The sequence below is a fragment of the Ictalurus furcatus genome, chromosome 8, assembly GCF_023375685.1.
Source record: "Ictalurus furcatus strain D&B chromosome 8, Billie_1.0, whole genome shotgun sequence".
NCBI classification, from domain to species: Eukaryota; Metazoa; Chordata; class Actinopteri; order Siluriformes; family Ictaluridae; genus Ictalurus; species Ictalurus furcatus.
In genome coordinates this window covers 9,603,962-9,616,138 of record NC_071262.1, presented here as the reverse complement: position 1 = coordinate 9,616,138, position 12,177 = coordinate 9,603,962, and the positions used below count along the sequence as shown (strand labels likewise).

At 39.5% G+C, this 12,177-nt stretch overlaps 1 protein-coding gene across 1 annotated transcript in view; it reads right to left on the bottom strand.

Moving 5' to 3' along the window:
* snx25 (sorting nexin 25) overlaps positions 1-9,793 on the bottom strand; it is a 50,527-nt gene extending 40,734 nt beyond the window's left edge. The window contains exons 1-2 of the mRNA XM_053630547.1: positions 8,669-9,793; positions 5,085-5,169 (exon numbers count right to left, since the gene is read on the bottom strand). Of these exons, the coding sequence (XP_053486522.1) occupies positions 5,085-5,169; positions 8,669-8,968 (385 nt within the window). The 5' untranslated portion in view covers positions 8,969-9,793. The remainder of the gene's footprint in view (positions 1-5,084; positions 5,170-8,668) is intronic.
* Between the last annotated feature and the right edge of the window lie 2,384 nt (positions 9,794-12,177).

Here is a 12,177-nt window from a genome sequence, read left to right as displayed (position 1 = left end):
GCTGTGTGCTGACTCTACTCTCCCTCTTACTCTGCATTTCCTCTTCCTGTTAATCAAGTTTCTTACAATATGCATCTAGGGTTACATCAAAAGATGAAGTGCTGCACTTTCTATGCTCTCTTTCTGAACAGACGTCAGACTGTTATAGCATTAAGGCACGTGAAAATCCAGTTTCCAAAACTGAAAAATAGATCAGAATTTTTCCCTGAATGAAAACGTTTCACAACCACAAACACTATCATGTTAAATCTGTCATTTATATTAACTACAGCCATCACAATAATATGGTATTAATTAGTACTAGAGGATAGTACTGGAAGAAATATCCACACTGCAATTAATTGTGAAACAAAATGTTTTTCTGATATTAACATCTATGCTTTTATAAAAACAATAACAGCTCACTGACTCTTTGGTTTGTTAAATATCTCGTTTTTATCTACAGACCCCTTATTTACTGCTTATGCTTGCACTTTGGTTGCAAGCCTAAATATCATGATACATGGTGTGAGTCAAGACACTGTGAAACTATTAAGAATCATAAATACAGACTTAATTATACTGGAGGTGATTGTGCAAGGGAGCAAAGTCTACATGTTCCACCACAGAGTCATCAGTGCTATGTAACTCATCGGTTCAACATGGCTCTGTGGGTGACGAGGCTTAAATGAATGCCCAGTAGTGCAAGAGTTTACAAAACAAAATGACGTGTCCTCTATTTTCAAATACAAACCATGGAGCATGTGTAAGCCAGCTCAGTGCAATAATCCTAAAGCCCACTGTTCCAGCCATCACATTGTTGCAGTGCCATAACTCTCATTAGTAAAGTATACTAATAATAAACTAATAGCATTAGTAGCATCACTACTTCTAATGAGCAGTGCCAGTACTAATGACCAATACTTCAGTACTTCTAATGACCAATACTTCAGTACTTCTAATGACCAATACTTCAGTACTTCTAATGACCAGCACATTAATGCTTCTAATGACCAGCACATTAATGCTTCTAATGACCAGCACTTTAATGCTTCTAATGACCAGCACTTTAATGCTTCTAATGACCAGCACTTTAATGCTTCTAATGACCAGTACTTCTAATGACCAGTGCCAGTACTAATGACCAATACTTCAGTACTTCTAATGACCAATACTTCAGTACTTCTAATGACCAATACTTCAGTACTTCTAATGACCAATACTTCAGTACTTCTAATGACCAGCACTTTAATGCTTCTAATGACCAGCACTTTAATGCTTCTAATGACCAGTACATTAATGCTTCTAATGACCAGTACTTCTAATGACCAGTGCCAGTACTAATGACCAATACTTCAGTACTTCTAATGACCAATACTTCAGTACTTCTAATGACCAATACTTCAGTACTTCTAATGACCAATACTTCAGTACTTCTAATGACCAGCACATTAATCCTTCTAATGACCAGCACATTAATGCTTCTAATGACCAGCACTTTAATGCTTCTAATGACCAGTACTTCTAATGACCAGTACTTCTAATGACCAGTACTTTAATACTTCTAATGACCAGCACTTCTAATGACCAGTACTTTAATACTTCTAATGACCAGTACTTCTAATGACCAGTACTTCTAATGACCAGTACTTCTAATGACCAGTACTTCTAATGACCAGTACTTCAATGCTTCTAATGACCAGTACTTTAATACTTCTAATGACCAGCACTTCTAATGACCAGTACTTTAATACTTCTAATGACCAGTACTTCTAATGACCAGTACTTCTAATGACCAGTACTTCAATGCTTCTAATGACCAGTACTTTAATACTTCTAATGACCAGCACTTCTAATGACCAGTACTTCTAATGACCAGTACATTAATGCTTCTAATGACAAGTATTTAAAAACTTCTAATGATCAGTACCTCAGAACCTCTAATGGCCAGTATTTCTAATGACCAATGCTTCTAATGACCAGCACCTCAGTACCTCTAATGAGAAGCATTTCTAATGGCCAGTACTTCAGGACTTCTATTGTCCAGTACTACTAAAGAACAGTACTTCTAATGACGAGTACCTCCAATGACCATTATGTCAGTACTGACCAACCAAGATGTACTAACAGAACAAACAAACCACAAAAACAAAATCAATCTCTATATAAAAATGAAAGTGAGTGAGAAATATGGTGTAAAGTGCATGAAAAATTAATTTTTAAAAAAAAAAAAGAAAGAAAGAAGGAAACAATTCTAAAACAAATGAAAAGACACTCGATTTTTCAAGTACTGCACCAGAACTAGCTGAGCTAGAGAATAAAATGACTCATAACTACAATAAGCAGACTGTTTTCAACAACCTAAAGCAATTTTCTTAAAGTATCAGCCTACATGTTGTGCTCCTCAATCACTTATTTCACATAATGCTCCGAACTGAACCTAGAGGAATACAGGGCTTGATGAGATTTCACAAACATAAATGGGGAACTTCAAAGACGTGGAAATGCCCGGAGAGTTTTAGTGGATTATACACGAGTGCATGAATGGAGGAACAAGAGAGGAAGTCTCGAGACAGAGGGCAAAGTTGACAAGACATCTAGAATTGGTCTGTGCTAGATAATGGTGATTCATATACTGTTTGTTTTAGCACAACCTACAACTGCATGATATGTCTACATGAACTAAAATAACCATTATGATTCTTCTCACAACAATGAAGTCATGATTATTTATAACAAGTAAACATCCACTTTGGGAACCGAATCATTTAATTGCATTCAATCAACACAAAATAGCCTTTCAAATATTGTTAGACTGTTTCCTTTGAACGAATACATCTGTAAATAAAAAGAAGACGGCTCCTTAGTCACATTACTGTTTGTACATTTTTAAATGCTAAATATTAAAACTATTACATGGAATGTACCATATACCATGGCAGTATACAACCATATAACACACAGTGCTGTGAAAAAGTATTTGCCCGATCCTGATTTCTTCTGTTTTTGTGCATCTCTCATACTAAATTGTTTCAGAAATTAAAACAAAATCTAAAAGATAAACAAAAAGGAAACTGAGTAAACATGAAATACAGTTTGGATAATGATAATGTTATTTATTAAAGCAAAAAAGTTTTACAATACCATCTGGGCCTGTGTGAAAATCTATTTGCCCCCCTAGTTACTAATTCCCAAAATCTATGAAACTGTATTCATAATGGGGTTCAACTGGACTAGACACAACCAGGCCTGATTACTGCAAACCCTGTACAATACCCCATGCCAAAGTTGAAAGAAATTCCAGAAATGATGAGGAAGAATGTGATTGAAATACATCAGTCTGGGAAGGGTTACAAAGCTATTTCAAAGGCTTTGGGACTCCAAAGGACCACCGTGAGCACCATCATCTCCAAATTGAAAAACTTGGTACAGTAGTGACCCATCTTCCAAAATACCTCCGAAAGCACAGCAACTACTCATCCAGTAAGTCACAAAAGAGCCAAGGACAACAACAAAGGAACTACAGGCCTCTCTTGCTCAATAAAGATCACTGTTCATAACTCCACTATCAGAAAGACACTGGGCGAAAATGGCATCCATGGAAGAGTGACGAGGTGAAAACCACTGCTAACCCAGAAGAACATTAAGTCTCATCTGAATTTTGCCAAAATAACACCTTGATGATCCTCAAACCTTTTGGGAGAATGTTCTGTGGATTGATCAGTCGAAAGTGTAACTGTTTGGAACACAGTGGTCCCGATACATCTGGTGTAAAACAATCACAGAATTCCACAAAAAGAACATACGGTCAAGCATGGTGGTGGAAGTGTGATGGTATGGGGATGCTTTGCTGCTTCAGGGCCTGGGCAACTTGCAATAATTGAGGGAAACATGAATTCTGGCCTCTACCAGAAAATCCTAATGGAGAATGTCTGGTATTCAGTCTGGACTATGCAGCAAGACAAGAATCGAAAGCATAGGAGTAAGTCCTAGTCCTGGAAGTAAGTGAAAAACTGATCTACAGTTATTGGAAGCGTTTGGTTGCAGTTATTGCTGCTAAAGTTGGCACGAACAGATTTTAGGTTTAAGGGGGAAATTAGATTTTCAAATGGGTGATGCGTGTTGCATAACTTTTTTTTGCTTTAAAAAAATATAAAAATAAAACTGTATTGTGTGTTTACTCAGGTTGCCTTTGTTTTATGTTATATTTTGTTTGAAGATCTAAAACTATTTAGTACGAGATATACACAAAAACAGAATAAATCCTAAAATACTTCAGCATTGAATACTTACATTCTTTTTCACACCACTGTATGCAGTTGACCTTCTCCATCTAGTATTTGTACTTGTATTTTTCATACCCCACGCTGACGTGAGCAAGTATGGCACTGCATTGGTAGATTTCATTCAATAATGAACTAGCTGAAAGATAGAAATTAGCAAATACGCAAACTGGGATAAAATGAAGATAAAAACACATTATGTACCCCAGGTTTGTGGTGTAATCCCGTTATACAACAGAACCAATGATCACAACCACTAGACAATGCTTTTCATTTTACGCCAGGTGCTCCTTTCCTGTGAAGCATTCATTCCTGTTTCATACACTTAGTAACTCCAATGTGCAAATGTCTGCACTAATCTTTCAGTGAGAAACATGTCAGTGATCATGTGAACAGATGACTGTTGTGAACATGCACTGTCACAGCGATCGCAAGGTTTGTTAATCCAACGAGACTTTCACTCCTCTCACTCGCAAATTCTCGCTGTTAGAACCTTTACAAAATTGGAATTCATCTGACATCACGCTGAGCTGATATTATTTCTCTACATTACGTCTGTCAAACACAAACTGGGAAAATTAATGGCAGTGGAAAAATGATCACACATGATCAAAAATCCATTAAATTACAGATATGTGACTGTTTAAATTAGGCGGAAGCAGCAGCTTAATAAAAACACTAACGTTAGTCAGTTGGCAACCCCACTGTAATCAAATGTTTAACGTGAGATCTGCTGATGGAATTTTCCTGGCGCTACCACTTCAGTGCCAGACATTTGAGTCGAGTTGTTTGCATTCCTGGCATTATGATTCTTCTACTCACCCTCTTTTAGGGCTTTGTCCACATTGTGTGACACCACTACTCGTCTGGTCTGCGCCGAGTCTAGAAGTGGTACTGAAAACTGCCCCTGTAGAACACAAAAACACAGATAGACCCGATTTAAACACAGACCCCATGAATGACACTACTGGACAGATTAAGTTCACTGAACGCGTAAACCTTGAATTACAACAACTGCAAAACTGCATTTAACTAAAACAAGCAAGCATCCTGTGTGGTCATGCGAGTGTCCCCAAGGCTTCACCACTCTTTGACATTTAGGTCCATTTATTCTGATTCATAAGTGTATGTGTGGGGCATAGCCTGTCATACAATTTGCTGGAAAACATGCTTTAATTTGATTTTTTTTTTGTTCTCATTTCTTCCATAATGTCATCACTATCTATTAACACTATGTCACTGTAGTCTAATGTTGATTTAGTGTACCAAAACAGTATGCTAAAAGCAGTTCCTGATAACTGTAGTTGCAGCGGAAAGTATTCACCCCTGTCCACAGTTTGTAGTGAAATTGGAAGTGAAATTACTTGATTGGAATTACATACCATTACATATCATGAGTTTATATAAACCTGTAACATTGAAGTGGGGGGGGTATAGTTTAATTAGTTAGTCAGAGATGCAATCAAGTGGCCAAATATAACGCTCAATATGATGCCTCCACCACCATGCTTCATTGTCATGGCGATGGAATGGTTTCCACAAAACACAGCACTTTGTGCCAAGGCCAAAATTTTCTTTCAGACCAGAGAACTTGTTTCCATGGTTGCCGAATCGCCAACATGTCTCCATATTGGTAAACTCCAAATGGGATTAGATATGGCTTGCCACTCTTCCATAAAGGCCAGCTCTGTGAAGTGTCAGTGTTACTGCTCTGGATCAAGTCAGAGCCTCCCCGATACCAAAACATAAATGTCAAACATGTTTGACATTTACGACTCAACTTTCTGCTGTGTGAATGAGGCTGCTGATATGCGGCTGCTGATATGTGGCTAATAAATAAAATGAAGTGCGAGTGATATTGTATTCAGAAGTCACGTTTGAAAAAAAACAAGTTTTTGCGAGATCTCGTGTCTGTGAAATCGTTACTACGATCGACAGGTGTGTGGTATGGCCGAATCATCTAGCGTGTGTGTTCAGAGGATTATAATGTTAAAAATCAATTGAAACTGTCCTTATGTCTGTGGTCTCCCACGGTTTTAAAACTAATCTAGTGTGTCCCTAGCATTACCCAGTCATTGATTTTTAGTGCATGGCCTCCTCTAGGCAAAGTGACACATGTGCCATATTCTTTCCACGTTTTCATAATTTTAGCTTTTAAGGTTTTTTTATCTGCAAAAAATACTTTTACAAACTACATTAATATTACCCCAAATTTCCCTTTGAGGAACAATAAAGTCCATCCATTCATCTCGATCCAGGTTGTAATTTAAGAGCACTGTAGATTATTTGCCTCCAGTTGGCAAATCCATAGCAGTGCCTTTGACAGAATCCAATTCTGTAGCATGGACCTTCAGTGGGGGATATGTGCACATTTATGCTGGCTATGCTGAAAACAGCTGCTTGCTTTAATATTGCCATTTTAACATGCCATATTACTAATTCTTATAGCTAGCTGGTATGATCATAACAGAATTACTGAATGATCCATCGTTATTGATGCATCACACTATGCGAGTCACTTTTTTTTTTCCATAACAGCACAAATAGCAAACTACACAGTGTTTTGTCTACTCAAACATGCATGTTTCATTTAAAGGCGGTCTATTCACCTGCCCCTTAGCCCATTTAATAGTGGAAAAAACACTGAAGTGTTGCAAAAGGTATACATACTTTTTTAATAATAATAATAATAATTTATTATTATTATTATTATTATTATTATTATTATTTCAGACCTACTCGTGGAACAGCTGTGACAATGCAAGCAGACTGCAGCTTTAAAATACCCAATGACCCAAGAGTAAAAATTGGGTACAATTCTGTAGAGGCATGCTAATGTTTGACCCAGTCATCACAAGTATATTTCCACCAAATGTATGAATTGTATAGGTACAATTTCATTACAAATCGGATTCCACAGCCAAAAGCCTAAAGCTGACCCAAGTATCGCCAAACAGAGTTAATGACTACATTTACATGGACAGAAATAATCTAATTATTGACCTTATTCTGAATAAGACAATATTGTGATTAAGGTGTTTACATGAGTTGCTTTTAGAATATTCCTTTCATGTTCCCATGTTACATGTTATAGAATATAGTTCGATTAACAGTACACATAACTACATCCCCACGCCACCCCTCCAGAATTTCACGTATCAACATACAGCTCGTCTTCGTTATGGTACCGTATACAGTTTTGGGTGTTTTTATTTTTAATTTTACGAAAGCTTCAAGTGCGGTTAATTATTTGTCATGCTATAAGTGCAAATAGACGACTGCTTGAAGCCGTGGGCTGCGTCCCAAACCGCGTACTTACCTACTATATAGTAGCCGAAACATGTATTTCACCTACTATATACAATGTATTTCGCCTACTATACAGCAGGTAAGTACACAGTTTCGGACGGAGCCATGCTCTCTTCTTTGCCGTAAAACGGTTGAGCACTGCTGTGTGCGTGTCCTTTTGCAAAATCTAAATGAAAATGAAAACGTAAATCTAATGTACGAGACCTTTAAAATGAAATTAGGCACTTTTCAAAACCATAATAGAAACCTTTTTAAAAAAATAACTGTTTGGGAGGTCACAAGCTGTAAACAGACTAGTATACAAGGTTATTTTATCAAGCACACCTAACAAAGAGCACTTCATACGTATACAATTACTGATAGTAGCTGGAGTGTCTCTAAACAATTTGTTGGCCCCCTTCTTCCCCATCCACATATAGAAATGGATGATCCGACAGTGACCGGATATCGTTTGAATGGTGGACCAATCTCGACTCATGTAATGACACCGACATGGTAGCGGCACCTTAGCGAGCGCTGCACTGGTATGAATGTATCAGCAATGTACTGGAGATTGGCATCAGTAGTCTCTCTCTAAACACAGCACTACAGTTAGCTGGATATTTTGGGTTGGTGGACTGCTCTCAGCTCAGCAGTGACGTCCCGACGACGCTGTTATTCCAGGTACGCTCATGCCAGTGCCACAGACCCGGTCAAACTGTGAATCTAAATGTCTACAGTATAAAGTGCACCTATATAGTAGGTCTACCCAAGCGTAGGTTCAAGGCAATCAAGCGGCCAGTGAGTGATTATACAGATCTCGATGGGTGGTGCGGTGGAACGGTGGGTAGTGTTCCTGGTTCGATCCTGAGCTCAGGTTACTGTCCGCATGGGTTCTCTAGTTTCCGCTTATAAAACCTGCAGGTAGGTCGACTGGGTCGATTTGCTACACTACATACTTCGGTGTGAATTAGTGTGTACACATGCAGGGTGTCCTGAGATGGATGGTCATTCAATCCTGGTGTCAGACCCAGGTCAAGGATCCATAATGACCCTGATGGATGGATGGATGGATGGATGAAAAACGACTGATTGTTTATTGATGTATATCTGCTTACCATTAATCTGCTGAATAAATCCTGCAGCTTGTGCGACTGCCTCTTGGAGGGATCAAATGGGATGATCTTGGGTGGACTCTTCTTGGCAACTGAGCCCAAACTGCCCACGAGGAAGCAGAACAGGGCGAAAGAGACGTAAATGAAGAGCTTGAGGAAAAACGCGGTTACAGTGAGTCCTCCGTATCCGGACTGAAAGAGCATAGCGGCCGCCGCGATGCCCAGAGCGATGGCGGGCAGGAGGCGGCATGAGGGGCTGGGCATGGGGGCTTCGCCATCGCCGCTGCTGCCATTAACATGCATGCTGCTGGAAATGACATGGCCTCACAGGCGCGAAAAGGACAGACTTTATGCCCCTCGAGTTCTCCCAGCTTTCATTCATTAGCCACCTTGTACCTGCTTTGGTTGGACCGCTACTCAACGCCGAAAACCCAAAGAAAACGCGCAGCTCTGCTGACTAGCATCTTACTTTTGTTATGGAGGACATGTGAAACGCAGTAAACACGCGGAGCTACAGAGACCACACGCTAATCAGCTAGTTAACGTCGTTTCCAAAGCCAGCTCAGTTCAGTATACAGTCTGCGAGTCGACTCAGTAAGTGCAGAGCAAGAGCAAGTGCAATGCAAATGAAGCCACCGCTATGTGAAGTCCAACCAGAGCGTTAACCCGAGTGTCTACACCGAGCAAGTCGGATAAATAGAAAAGACCAAACGGGCAATTATCAACTTTACTCAGCTAATTAGGACACCGGTGTATACGGCGCTAATAGCTATACTGACATTAATTTACGTGTCTTCGCGCGAGTGCGCAAGTTTCCAACCACGCAAAAATAAAAAATAATACACCATCAAATCCTCCCATTCTGGATATGTTAAGTCCAGTGTTAAGCCACAGCTGATAGCGTCGAGTCCAAAATAATATCACAATCCAAATAGCGTTTGTTTAGGTTACGCTTGTTTTCGTCACTACAGCATTTCGTCGAAGGAAACGCGTCTCCATGGCACACGTGACCCTTATCAACCAATCAGCGATCAGAGCGGACTGTGCGCCCTAAATTGTGTAGTAGTATAACGGTACGTACTAAGCAGTATGTGTGTGTAGGATGAATACAATCCCGGGCTGCGTCCTACCCTACTACACAGTAGGCGAAAGCAGTATGTCAGAGGGGGTAGTATGTACGAATTTTCAGTAGGCGAGAAATACCCGGATGGCGAACTTCTTCCGGAGAGATTTGAGATGGGTGTAAACGGACGTCGGAGCAAGCTCCAAATGGGAGGGATTGAGGTCCAAATGGGAGGGACTTTAGCCCCAAATGGGTGGGAGCTAATGCTCCAACTTGGAGGGACTTTAGCTCCAAATGGGAGGGTCAGCTCCAAAGGGGAGGGACTTTAGCGCCAAGTGGGCTGTACAAACTTCCAGGGGGCTTTGATTGGCTACTGTAGTGTTTGTCATGTAAATTAAGTTATCGGGTTGTTTTCCCCAGAGGCAATGGGGGGCTTGACAGTAACCTAAACGGGTAAACTTGTAGTTTTTAAATTTTAAATATTGACACACTGAATTAACAGATTATGTAGAATCAGCTAAAGGAAGTGTATTTTATTTGTTGAATGACTTTTTATTTAATCTGTTTTATAATGTGCTTTCTGTGTATCCACCAGGTTAAGGGCTGGTAAGGGCAGGCCAGGCGAGCTCCAGGGCATTTTACCCAGGAGTGTGCAGTTTATCATGCATGCAATCCAGCTGTGCTAATGAGTAATGCCACTGTTTATACAGAGAGAATGCATGGCACCTTTTATCACTGTGATAAAAGACTGTAAATATATGTAAAAATGTTGATTTTATTTCTGAGTAGCTTGTACATATTTTGTAGTTGATTTTGTTGTGAAGGAATGGTTCACCTAAAAACAAAATCATCGAGCAATAAAAAATTGTTGGTTATAATGTTGTTACACATTCACCTCATTGATTGCAGTTATATCTCGTTTTAAGTTTGTTTCCATCTTGATACTGTTGAATTTTTAAATTAATATTTCATATTAGACAATTATTATATAAACTTCAATCTTCAAATAGGATGGCATTGGACATGCATACAATAATGACAAAGCTATAAAAAAAAATTAAAACTACAAGAAAAAGTGGTAATAATTAGTTTAAAATGTTTTACTAGTGTTGCTACTTCCTGTCATCATTTATCACCGCTCACCTTGGCACGATTGGGGATTTCCACTTGCCATCAATGACTAAGCTGGTAGAAATTAAATTAAAACTATAAGAAAAAATGTTGATATTTGGCTTTAAATCTGTGTTTTTGTCATCATTTATCACCACGCACCTTTGCACTGGAGCAATTGGGAATTCCCGCATACTTGCCATCACTTCTGGATTTTCGCCTAAATTCTGCCCATTTCTGAAATCCCACCTACTTGAGGTGTAAGTAACTCCCACTTGGAGGTCTCCGGGCTGCAGTGATACCTACTTGGGCGGGTATGCAACCGATGGACACTATGCAAGTCAAAAATCCCATAATGCAACTGGACTGGTGCGGACAAGCTCAGAAAATAAATCTCAGAAGACTCTTTTTAAGTATTAAACCTTGGTTAAACAGGACTTGATTAATAATACCTGAATAAATTGTTAACTTGTTTAAGGATTAAACAAGAAAACAAATGTAACAGCTTTTGAAAGCTTTTTTTGTGATCTCCATCGTGCTTTAGCCTGCCAAGGCTGAGCTACCTCAGCCTGTTAACCCCGCCCACATTACATTACTCATTCATTTAATTTTCCTGATGTGCATTTTGCCATTAGTGTAGTTGTTAATCTGGTGGCCCCTTTAAGATTTTTGTGTTCATGATGAAGTTGAAGGTCACATGACAATGCCAACATGGCATATGTAGTATGTCTGGGATTGTATTCATACAACACACGTACTGATTAGTACCTACTGTTTCAACGGCCGTGCAGTGGGTACTGCATCGAATTCAGTACGTACTGTGACAGTATGCAATTTTGGACGCAGCCCCGGATATACTACATCCACCATATTGTCACTGTCATGTGACCTTCAACATCATCATAAACACAGCTCAGTCATAACATTAAAACCTAACAGCTTCATCTCAAATCTTCATGGCAGTTCTATGGGATGCTTCCATGGGCACACACAATTGTCTAGAATGTCTTTGTATAATTTAGCATTAAGATTTCATTTCACTGCAACTATGTGGCTGAGCCCAAACCTGTTCTAGAATGGACAAGTGAGGTCCATAGAGATATAATTTGCCAATGTTGGTGTGAAGGAACTGCAGAGCGCCCTGACCTCAACCTCAACGAATATCTTTGAGATGAACTGGAACACCAACTTCTTGCTGGGCATCACTGCCCAACCTCTTGTGCTCTTGTGGCTGAATGAGCAAATCCATAGCCTTGGTCCAAAATCTAGTGGAAAGCCTTCTCAGAAGAGTGGAGGCTGTTGTAGCAGCAATGGGTGGATCAATGCCATATTAATGCCC